Raw genomic sequence first — 24,222 nt, forward strand, 5'->3', positions numbered from 1 at the left:
GCACCTGACTCTAAAGTCCGATTCTTCTCCCGGGACGGTGGGAAAACTCCCCTGGGGGACGTGTCGCGGGCTGCACGGTTAGAATCTGGTTTCTCCAACTCGTGCGGTGTGCACGGCTCCGTCCTCCTAGCGGGGAACGCTCTAGCCCTTCCCACACTGCAGGACGCCGCCGCCGCCTGCAGAGCCGGGGAGAGCTGGGTAGTGTGTGAGAAGGTGATTTTGCCTTTCTTGGGTCATGGGCTTGAGGGCCGCATCTGCCAGAAGAGAGATCTTCCTGGATAAACACACAGGCCCAGTTCTTCCTTCCAACCTCTAGGGGCCCTGCCATGTTTTAGCTCTAGAGAACCCTCACTAGCGGGTTCAGGGATCAGGGTTCAGGGTTCAGATTCCAAGGTGTTGGAACTATCAATCAGGGCTTAGAAAGACTGGCTAACAAGGAGCCTGAATGGTCGAAACCCATCTGATAAGAGCGTCTGATACCAATACCAGTGGGTGTTTTTACACACCCCCTTCCCCGCAAGGAGGGGGAACAAGCCCCCCCATGCCACATAATGGCAGTTCACCAGCCCCTTACCTCACAATGCACCCATTTAGACAGGGGACAGCCTGTCACAAACATGTCATTTTGCTCAACCCGAGGCAAGTCTGCCACTTACCTTTTTCTTCACTTCATGGCTCTTATCTGCATGCGCTTCTCTAAGGCATAGAACAAACTCAGAAACTGTTTTCCTGAGCGTCGTGTTGGGCCGGGCACCAGCAGGTGTAGTTTGTTCCAAGGATTTAGCACGCCTTGGAGATGCGCCAATGAGCTACGCCCCCGCACACCACCTGTTTTCATTCCACATATGAGCTAAGTATGGTTTTTACATTTTTAAATGACTGAAAAAAAATTTTTAAAGAATTTTTCTGTGACATAACATTACATGAAATTCATATTTCAGTGCCATGAATAAAGCCACTTATGCCTTACATATTTTTTTGACTGCTTTCATGTTCCAAGGGCAAAGTTCAGTGGTTGTGACAGAGACCATACAGCCCGCAAAGCCTACAATATTTACTGCCTGGCCTTTTACCAACAAAATTTGGTAATCCTTTCCTTAGAGCAATATGGGGGTGTCTGCAGACCACATCATGCATTGAATATACATCTTTTTTTTTTTTTGTCTTTTCTAGGGCCGCACTCACGCCATATGGAGGTTCCCAGGCTAGGGGCCTGATCTGAGCTGTAGATGCTGGCCTACACCACAGCTCAAGACAATGCCAGATCCTTAACCCACTGAGCAAGGCCAGGGATCGAACCTGCAACCTCATGGTTCCTAGTTGAATTTGTTAAGCCACTGAGCCACGACAGGAACTCCTGAATATACATCTCTTAATATTCAATGTGAAAAAATGATGCTGCCAAATGCAGGAAAGTAATTGGAATGACAGAGATACCCCCCTTTCTTTTTCTTTTACCTTTTTTTGGTTTTTTTTTAGGACCGCACCTGTGGCATATGGAAGTTCCCAGGTAGGGGTCGAATAAGAGCTGCAGCTGCCAGCCTATGCCACAGCCACAGCAATGTGGGATCTGAGCCTCTTCTGTGACCTACACCATACCTCATGGCAATGCTGGATCCTTAACCCACTGAATAAGGCCAGGGATGTAACCCACAACCTCATGGATGCTAGTATGGTTTGTAATCTGCTGAGCCACACTGGGAACTCTCCAGAAATCTACTTTTAACTATGCTGCTTTTATGTATGGTCAATTTTGAGCTATCTGCCTTTTAATTTAGCTGTTCCGTGAATAGGCCAAGGAAAAAATTCCATTTCCAATTAATAAATTTAACTACATTACAGATAATTTCTAATATACATCAAAAACATCGTAAAGAGAATGTAAGGACAAACCATAAACGGGGAAAAGTTATTTCCCTCAGATAAAATCCATATTGAATAGCACCGGGATCATATAAAGAATTCCTAGAAATCCATGAAGAATAGAAAAATGGGAGTTCCCACTGTGGCTCAGCAGGTTAAGAACCTGACTAGTATGACTAGTAGCCATGACGATATGGGTTTAATCCCTGGCCTCACTCGGAGGGTTAAGGATCTGGCATTGCCATAAACTATGGCATAGGTCACAGATGTAGCTCGGATCTGGCATTGCTGTGGCTGTGCCATGGGCCGGCAGCTGCAGCTCTGATTGAACTCCTAGCCTGGGAATTTCCATACGCTGTACCTGCAGCCCTAAAAATAGTAAGTTTAGAATTGACGGCCTGGGTCTGGGATGGTGGGTCCATAGTCATCAGGAACCCAAGCTCTTCTGTCTTTCTGCTCCAACATCCTCTCTGACTTCCAGCTACAAGGTCATCTCTTGGTTCTGAAGGGGCTGCCGAAGCACCCGCCATCCTATTTGTATTTCAAGCAGCAGGACAGTGCAAGAAGGTAGGGAAAAAGCTGGATACCACTTAGCTCAGCCAGCAAAGTAGGGTGCTTTTCCAGAAGAGTTTTACATACCTCCCATTGGCCAGAACTTTCTTTATCACAGGCCTAAGTTCAAGTGTTACAAAGATGGGTACAAGCATTCTGCACAACAGTCTGGAGTTATCTGGTAACGCTGAAGTGCGCACACTCTGTAACATCACAATTCTGATCCAGAAGTAGATCTCAGAGAAATTCTTGTACATGTGTCCTAGGAAGTGAGTATAAGAACATTCACAGCACCTCCGAACGGTAAACAAAAGCTGTAAGTAACCTATTTGCCAATTCCGAATGGATAAATGAACTGTGGTATTTGCACATAATTTAATTTTATTTACCAAGTTTAATAAGCTGTGCTTGGAGTTCCCACTGTGGTGCAGTGGGTTAAGAATACAACTGCATAGGAACCATGAGGTTGCGGGTTCGGTCCCTGCCCTTGCTCAGTGGGTTAACGATCCGGCGTTGCCGTGAGCTGTGGTGTAGGTTGCAGACGCGGCTCGGATCCCGCGTTGCTGTGGCTCTGGTGTAGGCGGGTGGCTACAGCTCCGATTGGACCCACTAGCCTGGGAACCTCCATATGCTGCGGGAGCGGCCCAAGAAATAGCAACAACAACAGCAACAACAATAACAACAACAACAACAACAACAACAACAAAGAATACAACTGCAGCTGCTTGGGTCACTGCAGAGGTGAGGGTTCCATCCCTTGCCTGGCTCAGTGGATTAAAGGATCTGGCATTGCTGTTGCTGCACCTCGGATGGCAACTGCAGCTTGAATTCAATCCCTGGCCTGGGAACGTCCATATGCTGTGGGTGCAGCCATTACAAAAATTAAAAAAGCTATACTTATTAACATAGATGCACTGCACAAGCATGATGCCGAGTGCAAAAAAGTTTACAGAACAACGCACACGGTATGATTTTGTTTATTTATATAAAGTTCAAAGATATGCAAGATTGTGTGTTTCAGAATACGTACAAATGTGGCAAAGCTAGAAAGGAAAGAAAAAAAAAATGATAAACACAGTTCTGGAGAGTGGTTACTCCTGGTGGAGAGGAAGAAAGATGGTATTGTGGGGGGGGCACACGGATAGCTTCCAAAGTATTGGTAAATCTATGTTAGAATGTGAAACTACAGAGGCTGAAACAGGAGAGATGATTTTTTTCTCACCTAATTGAGTAGGCAATCTGAAACGGGTACTGGCAGCTCCGAGGTGTCAGCTCCAAGAAACTCAGGTCTCTTCCGTTTCGTTAGTCTACCACCTTGTCCTTGCGGTCAAAAGTGGCAGGCCCCACAACTTCCAGCCCCTTGGAAGGGGAAAAAGAGACACCGTGTTCCTTTTAAGGATATGGCCTAAAGATGCACACATCACTCTGCTCTCATGCCATTGGCCAGAACTTGGTCGCATGGCTAAACCCTGCTGCGAGAGAGGCTGGCAATGTTGTTTTTACCAAGCCAACCATTTTTCCAGCCCAGAAATTTCTACTGAAAATTGGGAGAATGACTATTGGAGGGCCATCCAGCTGTCTCAACCACAGTCATTAAACTAGGGAGTGGGAATATAGTATTCATTTTATTATTATTTATAATATATATACACGTATAATCTTTTTCTCTTGCAAATAGGAAATAGTTAAAAAGTAGTAAAAGTAATGCAATTTTTAAAAGCACCTGAGCTGCCTTTCCCCTGGGTTTTTTGTTTGTTTTTTAGGGGGTGGATTTTTGGAAATTCCAAATTAATTCATGACATATCTGCCTAAAGTCAAAGAAAACTAGATTAGAGAGTTCCTATTATTTTACTTTCTGCAAGATGGTTTCCTTTTATTATCATGATTTGTTATGCAAGAGGTTGATGTATATAATTTTTCCTTTTCCTGAACGAACAGGAATTACATTTATGAGCTCCTGTTCCATGCTAAGCACTGTTCTAAGCATCAGGAGTTATTTCATTTAATCCTCACAAAAATCTAGGAAGTGGGTACCATTATTACCCCCACTTTGCGGATGAGGAAATTGGAGGTCAGTGAGGTTCAACAACCTGACATGATTGTGAGAACAGAGATAAAGCCAGGATTTCAGGCCCCTCTAGTCAAAGAGTCCAGAGTCTATACTCCTAACTATGGCTAAAGGCCACCTAATACATAACGTATATTAAATATTGGACTTGGGTAGTTTTGTCAATATTGAACAATCCGTTTTCTATATATCATGTAGGTTTTGTGACTTTCGAGTCCATTCTAAATATTATGTAAAGAATTACCTTACTAAATTTACTAAAACTCATAATGCATGTCTTTGCTCAGATTTTGGTAGGAGTTCCCATTGCGGCTCAGTGGTTAACGAATCTGACTAGGAACCTATGAGGTTGCAGGTTCAATCCCTGGCCTTGCTCAGTGGGTTAAGGATCTGGCGTTGCTGTGGCTGTGATATAGGTCGCAGATGCGGCTTGGATCTGGCGTTGCTGTGGCTCTGGCGTAGGCCGGCTGGCTACAGCTCCGATTCCACCCTTAGCCTGGGAACCTCCATAGGCTGCGTGTGCTGCCCTAGAAAAGACCAAAAAAAAAAAAAAAGAGAGAGAGAGAGATTTTGGTACAGTCCAACTTCCCTAGCTTGGCATCCAAAGGCCTGATCTTCCTTTCCAGTCTCATCTCCCAAGCGTCTCTTCCCTCACTCCCCTCCCAAGTCCCACTTGCCAGCTTCATGGGTCCATTAGTTGTTCTCAAACATACTCAGCACTTTCTCACGGCCTCCTTTGCTCCCTGGGCTTGGCAAGAACCCCCCATCCCTCCTCGCCCCTAAAGCACTTGCCCATCACTCAAGGCTCAGTGGAAATCCTGCCTTCGCTGAGAGGGTCTCTCAGATTCTTCCATTTGGACCTCTTGGGCTTCCACACAACCAGAGTCCTTTGTACCCTGTTATCCAGTCTGTCTCGGGCCACTTACGTGCTCATCTGCCTCTTGTCCAGTTCTGAGCATCAGGACTGGGTCCCAGGCGACATCCATACTTCAAAAATTTTTTTTGTTTTGAAATAGCAGTCTCATAGAAAGTGGCAAAAATAGTACAGAGAGACCCCTTGTGCTCTTCATCCAGCCTCTTCCAATAGTAATGTCTTACATATCCACAGCACGAGAGAGATTCATGTTTCTCTTTGGCTGTTTATCTTGGTTTTATCACTGGTTCCTTTTTTAAAACTTGCACTCACATTTCAAATGTTCTTCCTCAGCATCTTCGCATCTAGTCCAACACCCCTACCGTGTTGCACAGTCTCATGGAGCCAGATTAGGTGTCAGTGTGAAAAGCCCCTGTCTTTCAATGGTTTGGAAAAAGGCATGGGTTGCAATAAGAAAATCACCAGATTAGACTTTCAGGGTAGCAGAATTTTATCATTCAAGGAGTCAACGTTCTGTGTGTTTAGAGCTTTGGACCCACAGGCTAGAGTATTTATGATTAGTATAGTTCTGTGGTATAAATACTTGCCCTTTTCTCATTTACTTGCTTTGATTTGTTTTTAGAGTTTTGTACTTTGCGCCTCTCAAGTCCAAGTGTTATAAAACCACAGCACCTTACAAAATACATGAGCAGACGTGCGTGTTTAATACAAGATTGACAAAAATCTTTGCTCCCTTCTCTAGAAATGTTTGCTTTCTGGAACAAGATCAGAAAGCCAAATTTCACAATAGTATCCCTGAGATGTTGTAATTATGCTTTTTATCTGACATTGCGAAAATGACCTAGGGTTTAAAGAAACTGATTTCCCTCAGAGACACAGTTCTTAGCAGTCTGTCCTATTTATAGCCTTTCGCCATTTTTTATTTATTATCTTTTTCTGAGTTCACATCCTACTGCTTTAAACTGTTTTCCATGGTACGATTTGAAGAGCATTAGAGCGAATCTCCTTCCTCAAATATTCCTTCTTCAGCAGTCCTGAGGGTGGAGAAAGCCCAACCCAGTTATTCTATATTTGGGTTGGGGCTTTCAGGATAAGCAGGGTAGGTCAGATGTCTATCTTAGGCTAGGTTGTTATCAGGAATGCCTTAGGAGCGAGGCGTTTAGCAGACTCTTTCTTCAGATGCAGCTGGGAGAGAATGGCTACAAACAAATAGCCATGCAAGGAACGAGGGAGAGAGAGGGCCAGAGCTGCAACTCTCAGACACGGAGGAGAATGCAGATTACCTGGAGATCCTGTGCTAACGCAGGGCCTCCGTTGGCGGATCTGGATCTGGAGAGAGAGAGTCGGGGAGGGGTCTCCCAGGTGATGCAGATGCTGCGGGAACCCAGACCACGTTTTTCTTCCCAGTCTGCAAAGCCGTCTTCATGATCTCAACGTCACCGCAATGCTTCTTACACATGCTAATCTTTTTTTATGAATGATTTTTATTTGTTCCATTCCAGTGGGTTTACAGTGTTCTGTCCGTGTCTCCAGACCCCGTTTGAGCCGCGAGGGGCCTAAAGCCGACTGAGTCTTAGGAGGCTCGGCTGGAGGCACAGCTCTGAGGAGGCCACATGCGGAAGGGGGATGGGGCAGCACGAGGAGAGCCAGGGCTGAGGGCAGTTCAAGGATGAGAATGTACCAGAATGGCTCTCTTAATTTTGCGGAAGCCTCTTCTTTCCGGGACAAAGAAGGGATACGCAGATAGATACGAACATTTTCTACTTTTTTCTTCTATTATAGATATTACTGTGATCACATAATACCATCTACAGTGGCATGGAGATCTACTTGTTGGTCTTGATAAAGGTGTCCGTGTTCACTGTTGAGACGTTTTCTACAATTAATGCCGTGATTCCCAGACCCGGAACTCCCTGACAGTACGTCTGGAACGACATCCGTTTGAAGATCTGGGAAGGAAAAAAGGACTGCCTTTGTTTGGCCACCCCACAGCATATGGAATTCCTGGGCCAGGGATCAGATCCAAGCCATAGCGGCAAATTACCCTGGCAACACTGAATTCTTTTTTTTTGTCTTTTGTCTTTTTGCCATTTCTTGGGCCGCTTCCGCGGCATATGGAGGTTCCCAGGCTAGGGGCTGAATCGGAGCTGTAGCCACCGGCCTACTGCCAGAGCCACAGCAACGCGGGATCCGAGCCGCATCTGCAACCTACACCACAGCTCACGGCAACGCCGGATCCGTTAACCCACTGAGCAAGGGCAGGGACCGAACCCTGCAACCTCATGGTTCCTAGTCGGATTCGTTAACCACTGCGTCACGACGGGAACTCCTGAATTCTTAGTCCACTGTGCCGGGCCTGGGATCGAACCTGTGTCCTGGTGCTGCTGATCCCATTGCATCACAGCAGGGACTCTGAAAAAAATTATTTTCCTATTAAATAAACTCATATATCATGGAGAGGAAGGTAAGACGGGGATAAACTTAATAAACATTTGAAGGGTTGTGGCAGTGGCTTTAGTCTCTGCTCTCACGTCCTGTCTACAGTTTTCTTTTCTCCTGTGAAGAGGGAGGCAGCAGAGGTGGACAGGGAGGAAAAGCCCGTGGCAGCGATAATGCCTGTGAAGTGCAGAAGCAGGTGCTTTCTTTCTATTTTTTAATTTCTTGTTGTTTCCTCTTTCTTTAGTTCCTTGCCAGGCAAGGTTGTTTCTGGCTTCCTTTCTGCCTCTGCTCTCGACTGCCCTTCCCTCTCTACGAATAATCATGCATTGGCCGGTCCTTCTTCCCTCCCCCTGCTTGGTGTTGATCCTTGGTCTTGGCCTTCCCTGAGCTCTTTCCTGCCACTCTCCTCCCAGTCTGTCCATCACTAGCGCTTCGCCTCTTTAGGAAGAGGAGTCACTAAAGGCAGATATTGGGTCAAGTCTGCATAGCGACCAGCATGGCCTCTAACCAATGTCTGCCTCTAGGAACTCCACTCCCTCAAGAAGTGAAGCAACAGTGATGGACAGACCAGGGGGGACCCAGGGAACAAAGTCTCACCAATCAACTCCTGGTTCTCTTGCTGCTAATGTTTCTTGAGCCCTAACTTTAAGCTACGGAGAAGTACATAAAAATAACCCCCACAGAGAGGCTCTGCCCCTGCTTGACAACCTCCTGCTATCACTCCACCTGCCTCCAGCTCAGGGGCACTGCCCAGGAATGAGAAATGAATTTACAGTGACCCCCACTGGGCGTGCAGGAATAAGGCTGGGATGACCAGCCCAGTGGCACTTCAAGCCATAGCCCACAGGGGGGTGCATTGTTTGGCTCTCTAGGGCTTGGAATTTTCCAAATGACCACATGACTGCAAATCCGCTTTGGTTTATTTTGTAACATGGCACCCTTCCAATTACTCCTTGTCCCAACTGGCCAAGAGGGATGCCTGACAAAGTGAATAATGGCTCCTCTTTTTTTTTTGCCAGAGTGTTGCTGGTCACGCCTATTATTTTTTCTTTCTTATTGTTTTTTCATTAACTTAAAATAATTTTTTTTGGTCTTTCTAGGGCTGCACCCACAGCATATGGAGGTTCCCAGGCTAGGGGTCCAATTGGAGCCATAGCTGCTGGCCTACACCACAGCCACAGCAATGCATGATCCAAGCCGTGTCTGCGACCTGCACCACATCTCACAGTGATGCCAGATCCTTAACCCACTGAGCAAGTTCAGGTATTGAACCTGCGTCCTCATGGATGGTAGTCAGATTTGTTTCCACTGAGCCATGGCGGGAACTCCTTAAAATAATTTTTAAGCAACTGTTGTTAAATTAGGGTATAAGGTCTTCCAACTTACTCACAGCATAAATGCTTCTGTTTGTTTTCTTTCAAGCCAATGGTTGCCCTTCACCTGCCTCTGGCATTTTAAGGGGCACGAGACTTGATGCAGTCTCCTCCTTGCCATCAGGACCATCTCCAGCCTTATCCCCAGTCTTTGTCCAAGCCAGTTCCTGGGGATCAGCTTCCAGGTCAGGACCTCCAGAGGCTTCCTTCCCTTCTCTTCATCTTGAACTCTGGGGCTTCTTCACACACGTCACACTTGTTCCAGGGCCTAAGATGTTTTCTTGGTCTCCAAGACTAGGATGAAAGTGAGAGGAGAATACTGGAAGGAGAGAAGCTGTTCCCTGTGGGTAGCTGTGTAAGGCTTTATCTACAAAGAACAGGAAGCTTCTCTCTAAACCATTGCTTGGGGGGAAAAAAGTTATGGTCAATTACGTGCTTGAGGGCAAAGTTTTTGTCCCTAAGATGTGAGTCAGTGAGTGCCCCAAGCCACACTCCGAGTGACCCTTCTGGGAGTGTTTAACTGCCCTGCCACCTCTCTGGTGTTTCAGTCTTTCATAATCAACTCCAGAGAGAAGAAAAATATGCAGTGAGGCCAGAGGTTGCTCAAGATCATCAGGTGAGTTTAAGAGGGTGATGACAACCCGAGCACTGGGAGAACTGGTCATTCCATTAGTGGGTTTGTTTCTCTAGTCCGTCCTAAGTCATCCAAGTTGAATTACAAAGGATGTTTATAAGTACCTACATGTACTAATCTGCTGAGTCTTTGGTGCAAGGAGAGTCACTAGTGACCCAGCTAAAAGAAGGAAACCAAACACATACAGAGTTCAATTTAGAATCAAGCAATGTTATAGGCAGAGTTGGTAAGACAGCGCTTCTTATTTCTTATTCTTCTCCACGCCTAGGAAAAGAAGGCCGCCTTTTATTTCTAGAATTCCATTCAAAGGAACGGAAGTGAGGAAGGAGAGAGAGGGTCAGGCCTGGAGTCGGGGGACGGACCTGATAACAGTGGAGAGGTGAGAGTGACGTTGGCTGGTAGAGGAGGGGGGAGGGGGGAGACAGGAAAGGGAGCAGAGGTGGTTGGGGGCTGGCTGACCCCTACCTTTTGTAGCTCTTATCCAGAACCATTTAGAAGGTATGAGTCAAACTAACAGGTGGTTAATAAGATGGTGGTAGCCTTCCTAATTTTTGCAGGGATACCCTCTTGATGATGGTGGAGGCAGATGTGCATGTAGAACTGTCAGCTTCTGCAGAGATACTTGCTAGAATATTGTGGCCCTCCTGCCAGGCCTGGGTCTCCGGGTGCTTTCCACGCTGACCCTGCTGCATCACATATGAGGGGTCGCAGGTGCACACACAGAGATGCCCCGCCTCATGATCATGCTCTGGTCCTATCTCCAACCCCCATCCCTGACAAACAGGAGCTTCCAGGCCACCCGTTGGGCCTCAGAGTGTATACACTGGCCATATGGTTCTTCCTTGCAGGTTTGTACCCAGGGAAAAGGCCATCAAGCCCCTCAAAGTGAACCTGGAGGCTGTCTACAAGAAGCGGGGTTTCAGAATGGTTCCAACTTGGCCCATGCCCTTGGATTCATGGCCTCCCTGCTTTTGGGCAGGAAATAGGGTTGAAGAAGGGCCAGAGAGAGGCTCTTGAAAGTGTACAGGTCCCTCTTGCCTAGGTCCAAGCCTAATACGAAGTAACAGAACTGTTCTGTCTTCCCACAAAGAACGTCTTTAAAAGTACAGGTAAATAGCCAAGCTCAGGCCTTGGAGGTTGAAAGGTGCCAGGTCCACACTTGTTAGGGAAGTTTCAGAGGCCCTTGCCTTTGGCTGGACTCTGCTGGGCTGGACCACAGGCATCCTTGCAGTCACCAGTACAGCCTGAAGACCAGAGCCCTTTCTTTCTCTCCATTTTCTAGGGACCAGGAAAGATTCCAGCTGACCTAGGACCCTGAAGCAGGACAGAGAGAATTTCTCAGTCTCTCAGGTTCATGCGGAGCTTGGAGTCATATTTAATTTGATTTAGAAAAATAAAATCACGTGGCACGCCCTGTACTCCATCCTAGTGTGATGCATACAATGATAACAAACACATAAAGCACATTATCCAATTTCTGAATCCACAGCGTGTTCTCTTACACCTGCAGTCTGCCCTGTTTAGTGCTTCCCTTTGGGTACTAGTCCTGCACATGATAAATTTCTTGAAGGCAGGAAGTGGCTTAATTCTCACTGAGTTCTTAGCTGAATGCATCAGAGTGCCATGCACACATCAGACTTTCAAGAACTGATTTGTTGGAGTTCCCGTCGTGGCGCAGTGGTTAACGAATCCGACTAGGAACCATGAGGTTGCGGGTTCAATCCCTGCCCTTGCTCAGTGGGTTAACGATCCGGCGTTGCCGTGAGCTGTGGTGTAGGTTGCAGACGTGGCTCGGATCCCGCATTGCTGTGGCTCTGGCGTAGGCCGGTGGCTACAGCTCCGATTCGACCCCTAGCCTGGGAACCTCCATATGCCGCGGGAGCGGCCCAAGAAATAGCAACAACAACAACAACAAAAAAGACAAAAGACAAAAAAAAAAGAACTGATTTGTTGAGTTGAATAGAATGTTTCTGAATTCAATGTAAAAATGAGTGGACAAGGATGTATCGCTTTATTCTTAGAACTAGTAGGGCTTTTTTTTTTTTTTTTTCTATTTCCGTATTAATCTAGACAAAAACATCCACTAAATTTTTTTTTTTTTAAGGCCACTCCTGTGGCATATGGAAGTTCCTAGGCTGAGGGTCAAATTGGAGCTGCAGGCCTATACTACAACCACAAGAATGTGGGATCCAAGCCATGTCTGTGACCCACACCACAGTTCACGGAAATGCTGGATCCCCAACCAACCCAGTGGGGCCAGGGATCCGGGTTTGTTACCACTAAGCCAAGACAGGAATTTCCTAAGCTCTCTTTAAAGTAAGTAAGTAATAGGAGTTCCCTGTTGGCTCAGAGAGTTAAGGACCTGGCATTGTCACTGCTGTGGCTCAGGTTGCTGCTGTGGCGTAGGTTTGATCCCTGGCCTAGGAACTTCCACATGCTTCAGGCATGGCCAAAAAAAAAAAAAAAAAAACCTCATAAAGAAATACTGTGACTCTTTAAAAAAATTAAATGAATGTATAGTTCCCAAAAAGAATTTTTGGTAAATTTCTGTGATGTATTGTTTTTCTTTCATAGAATGAACTTGAAACAAAATTAGAACAAAATTATAGGAAAGCTAATAGCAGTGACAGCATTTGATTTTTTTTGTTCTTTGCAGTTTTCTTCTTATGGAAACTTTGCTGTGTGTAAGTATCCCTAATATGAGGATCCTTAATATGCAGAAAAATAACATTATCTATAGTATACAATATAGTTAGAGAGCGAAGTCATGACTGGGGAGCCAATATTTGGTACGGAGGCTTTACAGTCACATTAGGCAGTGTTCATAGCAAATGGCCTAAGAAACTTCACTATGACCTGGCACAACTGGTCAGTGAGTAACTGAGTTAAGCAACCAGCTCAGCAGCTACCCGGAGACTCTGACCCAGCAGCGGGCTGCAGGGGCCATGGAGATGGATCTGGCAACACTCTCGTTTGGTTTGTAGGTGGAGATATAGTCTTCACGTCTTTACAGATTAGCCAGACTGCTCTTATGTAAAGTATCTTAGCCAATAATGTGTGCATAGATTTCCTAGGGATTGCATGCATCATTATTTTGAAGGTAATTGAGAACATGGGTTGATAGCCAATATTCTTCTTCTTCTTTTTTGGTCTTTTTAGGGCCACATCCACGGCACATGGAGGTTCCCAGGCTAGGGGTCTAATTGGAGCTGTAGCTGCTGGCCTACACCATAGCCATAGCAACACCAGAAGCGAGCCACGTCTGCGACCTACACCACAGCTCACGGCAACGCCGGATCCTTAAACCCACTAAGTGAGGCCAGGGATCGAACCCTGTGTCCTCATGGATGCTAGTCAGATTCGTTTCCACTGAGGTGTGACAGAAACTCCCAATAGCCAATATTCTTAACATCCGTAAGGCAAGATCACCCGCCAATCAAAAGAGAAAAAGAGGCAGCCACCAGAGTTTGGACAAAAGCTCAGAGTTTCCCTTGCTTTTCCCCTAAAGTGCTACAACTCCCTGGATCCTTCCCTTTATAAGCCCCATATCCACCCAGGTGCCTGACCACCATCCCACCTTCCCAGCTCTAACCTGGAAAGGAAGCCCAGCAGATATTTTAAAATGCTGTCCCAGGCTGCGGTGGGTCCGCCACGATGGACGGAGCTCCTAGAACAAACGACCAAAAGAACCAAAGGGAGGGAGGCATGGGAGAAAACAACGGCGGTGTGGTACTCGCCGCCCACCTCTGCCTTATTCCGTTACTGCAACTTTCTCTGTAACATCAGGAAGCGGGAAGGACGTTGCTGAAAAGATTATGGGCTTGTACAAATGTGTTTCAGCCTCTAGATTTGGGACCGGTTTCTGTCCACTTGAATGGATGCCACTGGCTACCTCTAGATCTGTAACTGCTCTGTAGTCTGCAAAAGCTCTCCATCGCGTGACTGGCTGATTTGGCAGGAACTCTGGTAGGTTTGGCCAGGATGCCGTGCCAGAGACATGATTTGGGTCAGGCTTGAGTTTGGTAGCATCCTGGCTTCCAGCCTTTGTCCTCAGTGCTGACTGCTCATGCAACCCCAAACACATAAACGAATACTGTATCATTTCACCATCAACACTTCAGATTTATTGTGCCATTTATTGAATACATTTTCCCTTCTGCTGAGAAGACTTGTCTGAAAGACTTAAAAAAATCTTGTAATGAGTTTAAATGGGAAAAGGGCTACAGATCCCCTGGTGTTAGGCAGGGCTGTGTGAAATAAACAGCTCTTCTTTGCTTAGAAAAATCTCTTAGATCCAGAGAAAGCTGGGTTTTCGAGATGATAGTATGGTGTAGTGTACCTTTTTTTTTTTTTACTCTAGGGAAGAAAAAAAAACATTTAGAGCCTATTGTTTTAAACTGAAATAACTGCTTTTGCTTATTCTATAACTTGCTTCCTTGGGAAAGCACAGTGACCAGGCACAGACAACAAAATGCTAACTTCAAATAAAAGTTTGTTTGCAATTTTTAATGAAGCCATCCGTGCAAACATTTCTTTTCTTTTTTTTCTTCAATATGGGGAGGAAAGAAAACACACTTTGGGAGCCTGGTGGGAAAACAGAAATGCTTTCTCACTGCAACCCGATTTCAGAGCAGTGGAGGGCAGAGAAGCGGGGCACAGGCCCTTAGTATTCCTCAGGATTGCTTGATTGCAAGTCTCGCAAATATGAATCAATTATGTTAGGAGGCACGCCTTGCAAGAGGAGCCTGCAGAAGGAAAGGCCACCTAGAAAGGATGAGAAGGGAAAGCAAAGTCAAGACCGTCTACACGTGAAAAACCCCTGAAATAATACTGTTTGACTAGCTGCCTGGAAATGTGACTAATGATCCAGTTGGTTACAAAGATTCATTCAGTCCCTACTTGGAAATTTTCTCCTGGGTTTAGGACATTTAGAATCTAAAGTACTTGGCCTCTAGAAGGAAAAGCAAGATCCCTGCAGAGCCATAGCCATTTTTGTTTTGTTTTGTTTTTTTGTTCTCTAGTATAATTCATTCTTAATTTATATTCCTAACTAGTTGGAGTGTATTTATTGCTCTTTAAGAGGTTTTGAGATTCCTCTATAGGTGATTTCAGTGTTCTGAACTAACTGGCAGAATAAATGCAAATCAAGTTATGAATCAGTGGGAAGAACTGTTTCCAGTTTGTTAATGTTCTTTTTAATTTAGTACAAAGAGTTCCCATTCAAGTATACTGGAGAAGAAAAAAGGCACTATTCCTTTAATCTTGGCTACTGATAGATACAATGTCAAAAGTGCAAAAATTAGAAATCTCTTGTTCAACATAGTAAAACCTGTCCAATACTTCTGAAGGTGAGAGAAAGCTCTACTAATATTTCATACTTACCGTGCATGGTTCTGATTTATATTTAAAACATAAAAGTACCCTTTACGAGAGAACCCATGAAACCAGACATATTCATGGTCCTTTAGAGAAGTGTTTTACTACTTGCTAATAAATTCAAGTCCAGACAAAAACAGCATGCCATTTGAACATTCTTAAAACTTCTTTAATGCAAATTTGGGAAAGTCATTCTCCTTTTTTTTTTTTAAAAAAAAATTCAAGTCACATATTGGTAGAAATGATGCCACTTATGTACATGTCCATTCCTTGATGCAGAGTTCAGAATGCTTGGGTACCACTCATTTTCATCTACATTAAATGCTTTAATTCATGCTCTATTGCATTCAACAACTTGCTTCATGTCAACAGGAGGTTGTTGTGATGATTAAGTACTAGCTGTTAATGTCAAGATACTGAAATACATATTAAAACTATGATGTTAGATTTTAAAGAGTCTATTTTCATTGGATTACATAATGAAAATCATGCCATACTCCACAGGCTCTGTATGGCTTATGACAGTCATAAGCTTCATATGCCAAAACCATATGAAAGCTTACCTTAGATGATAATATACATTCAAACATCCTTACTGTGCTACAACTAAGGAAAGAGAGAGAAAGAGAGAGAGACGTTGTAAGCATTAATAAAGTGCTAAGACCAAAGTTGAGTACTTGTTGGATGAAATTACGGTCACGATTATGATGAGGTGATTTCATTAATCCTTAGTCAGGTGAAAAATACAGGAAAATAGAAGCGCGTGGAATGAAGGGCAGGGATCCAGTCACTTCAAAAGGATCATTAATAAGGTAAAACATTTATTAATATGCACAACCACTTTGCCTGAACAGGTGGCAAAGCCAATTTGATTGTACAGAGAACAATTACAGTAACAGCTTCCAAACCATTAGCTAAAATAAAACCCTACAACATATATATATAGTGTTTTTCAACAAAAGAAAAACATGGACAAGAGACAAAGCATTAGTATACATATATATATATGTTGAAATTCTAAAAGGCAAAATTATCAAGTGGATATAAAAATTAGACTAGAATATTGTATTCTGAAGGGACTATATATGACTGGCTAAATAAATGCAAGGCTTAAACAAACAGGCTAGAAAGTGACCCTAGGTGCAGTTTACAAAACTTTAGAGAAAGGGTCCCGCTTCTTTCCTTTTTTGAAAGCTGACATTATCTCTGGGAATTCTGAGAGCAAATACTAGAAACTGACACGTCGTTCTACGTCATTAGCATTGACGTCATTCGTTCACCTAGCCTAAAGAACTTCTTAAGGCATTCTTCCAAGTGAGGGTCAATTATACACATACCGTAGGACTCATTTATTGCTTAATATGTTTAGTTAATGGGGCCTTGGATTTTCTTTCAAGTTCATGAATATATGATCTAATCTTGGTGCCATGAAAATATCCAAAATGTAAAACAGATAGATGGGTTATAGATATTCTACTAGTGAATTTTTCATTGCAAAATCTTAAATAGGAAAGTTTCCAAATCCTGGATGGAAATGCTCCCAATTTTTTTTTTTTTTTGGCTTTTTAAGGCTGTACCCATGGCATATGGAGGTTCCCAGGCTAGGGGTCCAATCAGAGCTAGAGCCGCCAGCCTAGGCTACAGCCACAGCAATGCAGGATCCGAGCCATGTCTGCAACCTACACCACAGCTCACAGCAATACCAGATCCTCAACCCACTGAGCAAGGCCGGGGATTGAACCCACAACCTTGTGGTTCCTAGTCAGATTCATTTCCACTGCGCCACATTGGGAACTCCTCCAAATATATATATTTTTTAATCTGTATCCTCTCCACATCAAAAAGGCCCAGAACACTTTTCCTACAACTTAACAATTGAAAAGTGTTCGGTTTTCTGAATTTCTACACGAATCTAATGAACTTACAACTGGGAACTATCTTAAAGGAAGAACACAGCTCTCTACACTTGAAAATGAGAATACTAAAGAAATGCCATTGAATCCCGTATTTTGATAATCTTACATCTAAAATTAGGTCAAATGTGTCTTTCTGGCTTTATTTATGGGGACCTGTGCTTGTAAGGCACTTAGTTTTCTGACAAAATTTAGCTCCTGCATTACCTAATATCCTTGAATAATTTGGCCTTCCTTGTTCATGGCATAACCACTGTATGCCATGAGCTGCTAAGAAATACCATTAAAAGCAAATGAGAAAGACAAGCTTTACATGCAAAGTGCGATTTCATGTAAGAGGAATGGAACGGAAAGAAGAAATATCCGGTGGGATAGGAACTTTTAAAACCTGTTGCTGCCCCTCCAGGAAGACTGGTTGTCCAGGGGTATTTACTCCTTGATATATCACTGCAGAATTAGAATATGTGCACCAGTATTTATTTATTCTTGGTTGACATTCTTACCTTTTTTTTTTTTCACAGCTTAACTTGATTCAAGTCACCTATTATCAGATAACAATCTGATGATAAACAATCTTGGCTTCATTTTTAGGACCAAAAGCTTTTACCAATATTTCACAGTTGATACCTTATTAAAACTTATATGGTAGAATACATTATTTATATCATTACATTCCATTACTATACAATTGACCGTATAATTAAATACAATTGACCATATATATCATGTATATGCATAATATTATTTGCTTATAGAGATACCAAATGTTGAACTATTTATGAAACTATCATTTTATATCATTAGCAACATTCAGTTATTTTCAAAGCATGCAGAGGTGGTATTGGGTTTTTGACTTTGCATTTTTGGGGGGGAGTGGTTTGGAACCTAAGTAGCAACAATACCTTGGAACTTATAAGGCTAGTAGTTCAGAAACCACATGTGTTTGCAGCTGTGGCCTTAATCTGCATTTAAAGCTGATAAATAGCTAAAATAACAATGTTTAAGTTGGTACGTACCATCTCAATATTAAAGCCTGAAATTTTCTAAGAATATCATACGTTTTATACTTAAGAGGAAAAAATTTTCTTCCTATGAATCTTCTCTTCTGTATTATCTGAGGATGGACTAAAATCCTAAGAAAGAATATTGGTTTTCTAAAGTTTCAGTAGGAAAAAAAATTTTCAAGAAGTTTCTCTACTAGATTTACAATAGAGTTAGGACTAGAAAGCACTTTTGTTGTTGTTTTTCACATAAATAGCCTAAGCGTTGACTATGTTTTTCTAAAACAGAGATTTACAAAAGTAATCTTTCTGACTTTTAGATGATAATTTCGTCACTATATAGAGGCAGGAAAAATAAAGACTGTCAATCACAAGATGGCAATATAGTAAGAATGAGAGAAAAGACATTACAGTCAGGTCACCCATTATCTCATAGCAGTGACTGTGACTGCTGCGGGAGTTTTCATGAAGTCCCAAAGTTGCTTGCTATTGTCAAGAAAAAACTTCAGTACAAAAATTATAGTCAATTAATATGAAAATGGATTAAGCTGACGATTCCGTTGAGACTTTTCTACCACATACGTCTTTATGTTTTCTCGGTTTACATTAGCTGCAACACTCCTGAAAACCAGTATACATGAAATGCATACTTATAAATGGAAAGTCTTTAGTGAGATTTTAAAAGGAACGGGTCATCTGATGTGTATGCTAAATTCTACATGTGTCATATTAAACACTAAATTAGTAAATTTACATATATACATGTAGAACGTTTCACAAAAATAGTAAACTCATTCAAAAATCGTGTACATTCCTTAACGGCAGTTTCATTAGATGAGCTTTTACGCTAGGCTTCTATTTCTCTAAGATGGACTACCTCATCAAAATACTGTCCCTTTAACTTTATTCATGGTCACCATGCTGGGCACGTACCGCAATCCACTGAAATAAATATTCCTTTAGTTAACAAGAATCAAGAGATGAAAGTAAGTCTACTTAAAAACCAAGGCGCCATCACAAGTAAGAGTGAGTACGGAATGGGAAACTATCTTCTCTCCCCAAATCCTCTCCCTGCTTCCTCCCCTACCCCAGAAAATGTTGGCAAGCAATTTGGATTTTGCATAAGAACAGGACTTAAATGATTTTCTTTCATTTCAGTCTACAAGAGAGATGGAATGTCATACCTTTCACCTCCAGTTTGCATTCGATCTCTACCGTCCCAAGGTCATTGACTGCTTTGCAGCAGTAAGTGCCTCCATCATAGGGGCTGGGCTTGCGAATCTCCAGAGTACAGACCCCTTGGTTGCTGAACATCCTGTATCTTGGGTCGTCCTTAATAGTCACTTTGTTTTTCATCCAGGTGATTTTGGGCTAAAGATGGAAGCAAATTTGGTCAAAACATATCTGTATTTAGCCAAATAAAAGAGACCATCAAAGCCAGTGACAGAATCTGAAAGCATGGCTTAGAAAGAAAATACTACATCTAAGAAGAATCCACGTCAACTTGAGCCCTGTTTCTCTCAAATTAAATTCTACTTAATGCTCGGCCAGAAAGCAAATGAGCAGTTCTGAAGAAGCCAGCCAGATGAGCTCAGAGGACAGCCCTGGGGCAATCTTCCCAAACAGATTCAGTTACATGGAAATTTGATGGACAGGTCCGTGAGGTTACCTCATCCAGGAGAGTGTATATTGCTCGGTGTTCTTCAGAGAATCCCCATAATGTGTCATCACCAGCCAGTTTTTCTCTACTTCCTTTCCTTTTTCTGATATCCACTTTATGGGCTGCTTATATCTCCTCTCCATGTCATCCCTCTTCTGACATCTGTTTTCATCAGCCAGTGGCAGTGGATGGATCTTCTCTCCTCAGATAATCCTGGATCCGTAATGATCCAGGCCCCCAGGAAGGTCATTCCATCCTGCTTGATCTCTGAACTCCAGCTGATTCCTCTGAGCCTCCACTCCTTTCTCATAGTGTCTTCTACTCCTCTCTGTAATTATACACCCTCCCCCACTCTCTCCTTCACATCTTATATGATTTTGTCTTGCTCAGACCCAAGAGAGAGCACTTTCCAGTGTCCTTCACACTGTCCTCTTCCTCCTCCTGCCTTTCAAAGGGGAGCCTTCCTCGAGGCTCACACCTCTGTCCCCGACATCTCCTTCACTGCTCTCCTCCTTCAATGATATTCCTTTCTAGAGCTTCAGCTCCAAGGGTGGAATGTAGCACCCCATGCTTGGGTCACCCAAACCAAGAGTCACAGCCCTCACCTTTCTCCCAAGCTCTGGTGATGCTTTTCTCTGCCTCCTGGTCATTCCCACTTGAATGTACTAACGCCGCCTCCAATTAAACATGAATTCAGCATCTTTCTCTCTCTCTATTTCTGCTCATGGGATATGCAGGAAAAAATACTGCTGTCTGCAGTATTTCCAAATTTGAGGGCACTTTCCCTCAAATTTTCTGTCCACACATATCCAGCGCCATAGGCAACATTCGCTCATCTGCTATTCTTTTCAAATGCCAACAATATGAAACCTTAAAACAGGTTCTAACTCTCTTTAGTCAGATGGGATCTCTCCCTTCCTGGTACTCTGTACTCGTACCACCATACATTTTGTATTCTAACCCTTTCCTTACAGTTTCATCATTTGCTTTACACTGTCACAGGAAACTTGGAGAATAATATTACTAATTAATTACTTAATTAAATTAAACTTGAAAACTAATATTACCACTTAGTTTTTCAGGTGACACAACACTACTTCTCTCCTTATCTCTCAGTTCTTTTAAAAGTAAGTGGCTTGGTTTGTTTCTTAGCAAGTATCCCTTAGTAAAGAAATACAGACGTTTTTAATAATTTAAATAGTGTACTTAATTATCCATCAGCACCACCACTCTATACTCCCCTCCTTATCCCAGAAAAAGACACCAATGGCAGTTGGAAGGTCAATTTGTATGACTACTTATAATTACAACAAAGAAAATACAAAAGAGGGAGTTTGGGGTTAATTCTTAAATTTAAGTAATGTGACTTAAAAAAAAAATCACGGTACCTTAGGATTTCCTCTCACACTGCAGTTCAGGGTAGCATTGTAACCAGCTACAGCGTAAGTATTGACCAAAGGTTGAGTAAACATGGGCGCCTCTGTGAAATCGAAGTCTTCATACACTGGATTTTTGTAGATTTTCCCTTAAAAACAAGCATTAAAATATACAAGCTGGCCTGAGAATATATTATTCCTGGCGTACTTGACTGATGATAAAAGCTTCCCTGAGCTTAGAAAAATATGAAAAACACGCATGAAGGTTATAGGGCATTCATTCTGAAGGGTACCAAGGTACGGTCAATCACACACGGGACAGAAAGCCAGAGGGGTCATCTGGAACTGAGACAAGCATTGGGAAGAAGTCAGGGCCTGAGGATTTGGTTTCACAGTGTGCTTTAATGTGAAAGTAACGAGGAAGGGCTGGAAGGACATGGTTTAAGAGGAAAGGAAACGGCAGGGGTGGAGTCCGGCTTCTCCTTTCACTGCAAAGTGGCTCTCATGTGTAGCATCCGTGAGAGTGCAACCCAAGCTCTAGAGGCAAATGTCCACTTTTTCCCATCCCCATGATTTGAGCCATTGAGGGGCCCACTGCCCAGAAGTTGGAAGGAATAAAAGCTTGTGAGTTAAAAAGTACAATTGTAAGAGAATTTGTCTTAAAAAATTTTACTTGTAAGATTAACATTTTAGTTGGACATTTTTACCATGTTTTTAAATGTGTCTTTATGGTATTTTTATTCCCTCTCACATCTCTCTCTCTTTCCACCTTTTCCGTGTTATCCAGCCCACTTCCCACTCACCATCTTTGGCAATCACGGCGCTCTCTTTGGTCATCGTGGCATCCTCACTGAGGCCGCACATGTTTTCAGAAAAGACCCGGAAGTAATATTCGTTTCCTATGACCAGTTCGGAAATGGTGGCACTGGTTCGGTGATAATGCTCAATGACGGTGAACCACTCCTAAAAAGATTTGTGATAATTTGAGGCAAATCACTTAAAAATATAGAGTTGTTTTACCTGTTGACTAGAATACATAACAGGGGCATTTAACTCAGAGGAAAAAGCACTAATTTTTATATTGAGCGTTACGGAAATGTCTATTTAACTTGTTTAATACTTTACTATTGGTTTACACTTGATTATGTACCTTGATCATCATTTACACATTAGATTCATATACCCTAGGTGTTGATGGAAGAAATTATCACACACTAGGTATGGGGAAGTCACCCAATGATGTAATTCTCAAGTGGTCCTTGTCTGGCTGAAAAAAAAGTTTCTTTAAATGCAAAATCTTATTTTGTCACTTAACTCCCAAACAAGGAGGGGTGGGGAAAGGCTAGAAATAGTTTAAAGAAAGGCTTGAAATCTATTCCTATTACTTCGACTGCACTTCCCAACCCTCTCTCCTTCTATTACTCCAATGTGACCTTATAACCTAAGTTCTCATTGAGTTCGACTAGTGTAAATGCCTAAAGACTTCCTGTTAATATCATTCAGTAGGATGTTTTACTCTTCCTATGAGAATGAAAAGTGGCTCCATGCCATTTTGTGATCAAAAATTCGTTTATTCATTCACTGACTTACAGGTAGGGCAGGGTAGGTGTAGTGAATGGGTTTGGATTCAGAAAGGTCTAGACTTTAACATTTAAAATCTGATGATCTCCAGTAAGTCATTTAGCTTTTTGAGCCTCAGTTTCCTCATCTATAAAATATAGGTAATAATTATTTGTACTCCAAGTGAGTTGCTTCTTGAACTCCCTAAGTTCTTTCCCTCTGCAGGACCTTTGCATAGGCTATCCTTTTTATAATCTCTTTTTTCTAACTGGTGTCTTTTTTTTTTTTGAAACATAAGTCCATGCTATACAACATTCATTTCACAAGGAGAAAGAGTGGCATGGGTGCAGATCTGAGTCAGAATGCAGAGTGAGTAAATATTTGTTGAATGAATGAATTTACTGAATTCTACTGAGCATTCTGCCAGTTGCTTTTTTATTGTTTTAGCCTCTTGATGAACAAGCAAGGTAAATCTTAGTGTCTCTATTTTACAGATGAGGGAAATGGAGATCAAAGAGGTTAAGTGACTGTCCATGTACATGTGGTCCTAAGTAGAAATTCAAGTTCAACCCTCTGTGGCTGCCAAAGCCTTATCCTTCCACTGTGCTGCAGCACTTCCCCACGACCTCATGAGTTCCTCACCAGAGAGGGCCTCATGCTTCCCATTTTACTTTTTTTTTTTGCCTTTTTTAGGGCCTCACCTGTGGCCTATGGAGGTTCCCAGGCGAGGGGTCAAATGGGAGCTGTAGCCGATGGCATACGCCAGTGCCACAGCAACGCCAGGTCTGAGCCGCGTCTGTCACCTACACCATAGCTCACGGCAGTGCTGGCTCCTTAACCCACTGAGTGAAGCCAGGGATTGAACCCGCAACCTCACGGTCCTAGTTGGCTTTGTTTCCACTGCGCCACGATGGGAACTCTGACCCCTTTTACTTCTGATGAAATGTGATCTTGGTGCTGCTGAACCAGAAAGAGCCAGACCTTACCATGCTCTTCTTGTCGGCCTTCTGGATCGTGTACCCTGTGATGGCAGCATTCCCATCATCCTTTGGTGGTGTCCACGACAGAGCCACGTTCTCTCCCCAGACGTCGTCGATCTTCACGACTTGAGGTGGACCCGGACGGTCTATGGGACGAATTCACGGCATCACTATGAGGTCATTTTCTCCCCAACCTGGACCTTGCTAAAGGAGGATATTTTAAAGTAGCCTTTCCCCTCTGTATTTCTACCCACATCTCTTTTGCATTCTTAAACTCCAGAGAAGCACAATGAGCTCCAGCTAAGTTTATCTGGAAATACTTGGTTTTCATCTTCATGGAGAGAAAGGATTTTGAAAAGAAAATTTATTATTATTATTTTTTGGCTGAGCCTGTGGCATGTGGCAGTTTCAAGGCCAAAGATCAAACCCTTACACAGCAGTGACAATGCTGGATTCTTAACTGGCTGAGCCACTAGGGAACTCCTGAAAAGAACATTTAAATGAAACCTCAAACCTCCTTAACCATCCCTCTAGGGGCAAACCACAGGCAATG

General features: G+C 43.1%; 1 protein-coding gene across 1 annotated transcript in view; it reads right to left on the reverse strand.

Moving 5' to 3' along the window:
• Positions 1-13,904: 13,904 nt before the first annotated feature.
• The window catches only part of MYBPC1 (myosin binding protein C1), a gene marked incomplete at its 5' end in the record, with an annotated part of 73,550 nt that continues 63,232 nt past the window's right edge, over positions 13,905-24,222 (reverse strand). The window contains 5 exons of the mRNA XM_047785796.1: positions 13,905-14,567; positions 19,278-19,464; positions 21,142-21,278; positions 21,933-22,092; positions 23,676-23,815. Of these exons, the coding sequence (XP_047641752.1) occupies positions 14,467-14,567; positions 19,278-19,464; positions 21,142-21,278; positions 21,933-22,092; positions 23,676-23,815 (725 nt within the window). The remainder of the gene's footprint in view (positions 14,568-19,277; positions 19,465-21,141; positions 21,279-21,932; positions 22,093-23,675; positions 23,816-24,222) is intronic.

This window comes from Phacochoerus africanus, chromosome 7, assembly GCF_016906955.1.
Source record: "Phacochoerus africanus isolate WHEZ1 chromosome 7, ROS_Pafr_v1, whole genome shotgun sequence".
Taxonomy (NCBI): domain Eukaryota; kingdom Metazoa; phylum Chordata; class Mammalia; order Artiodactyla; family Suidae; genus Phacochoerus; species Phacochoerus africanus.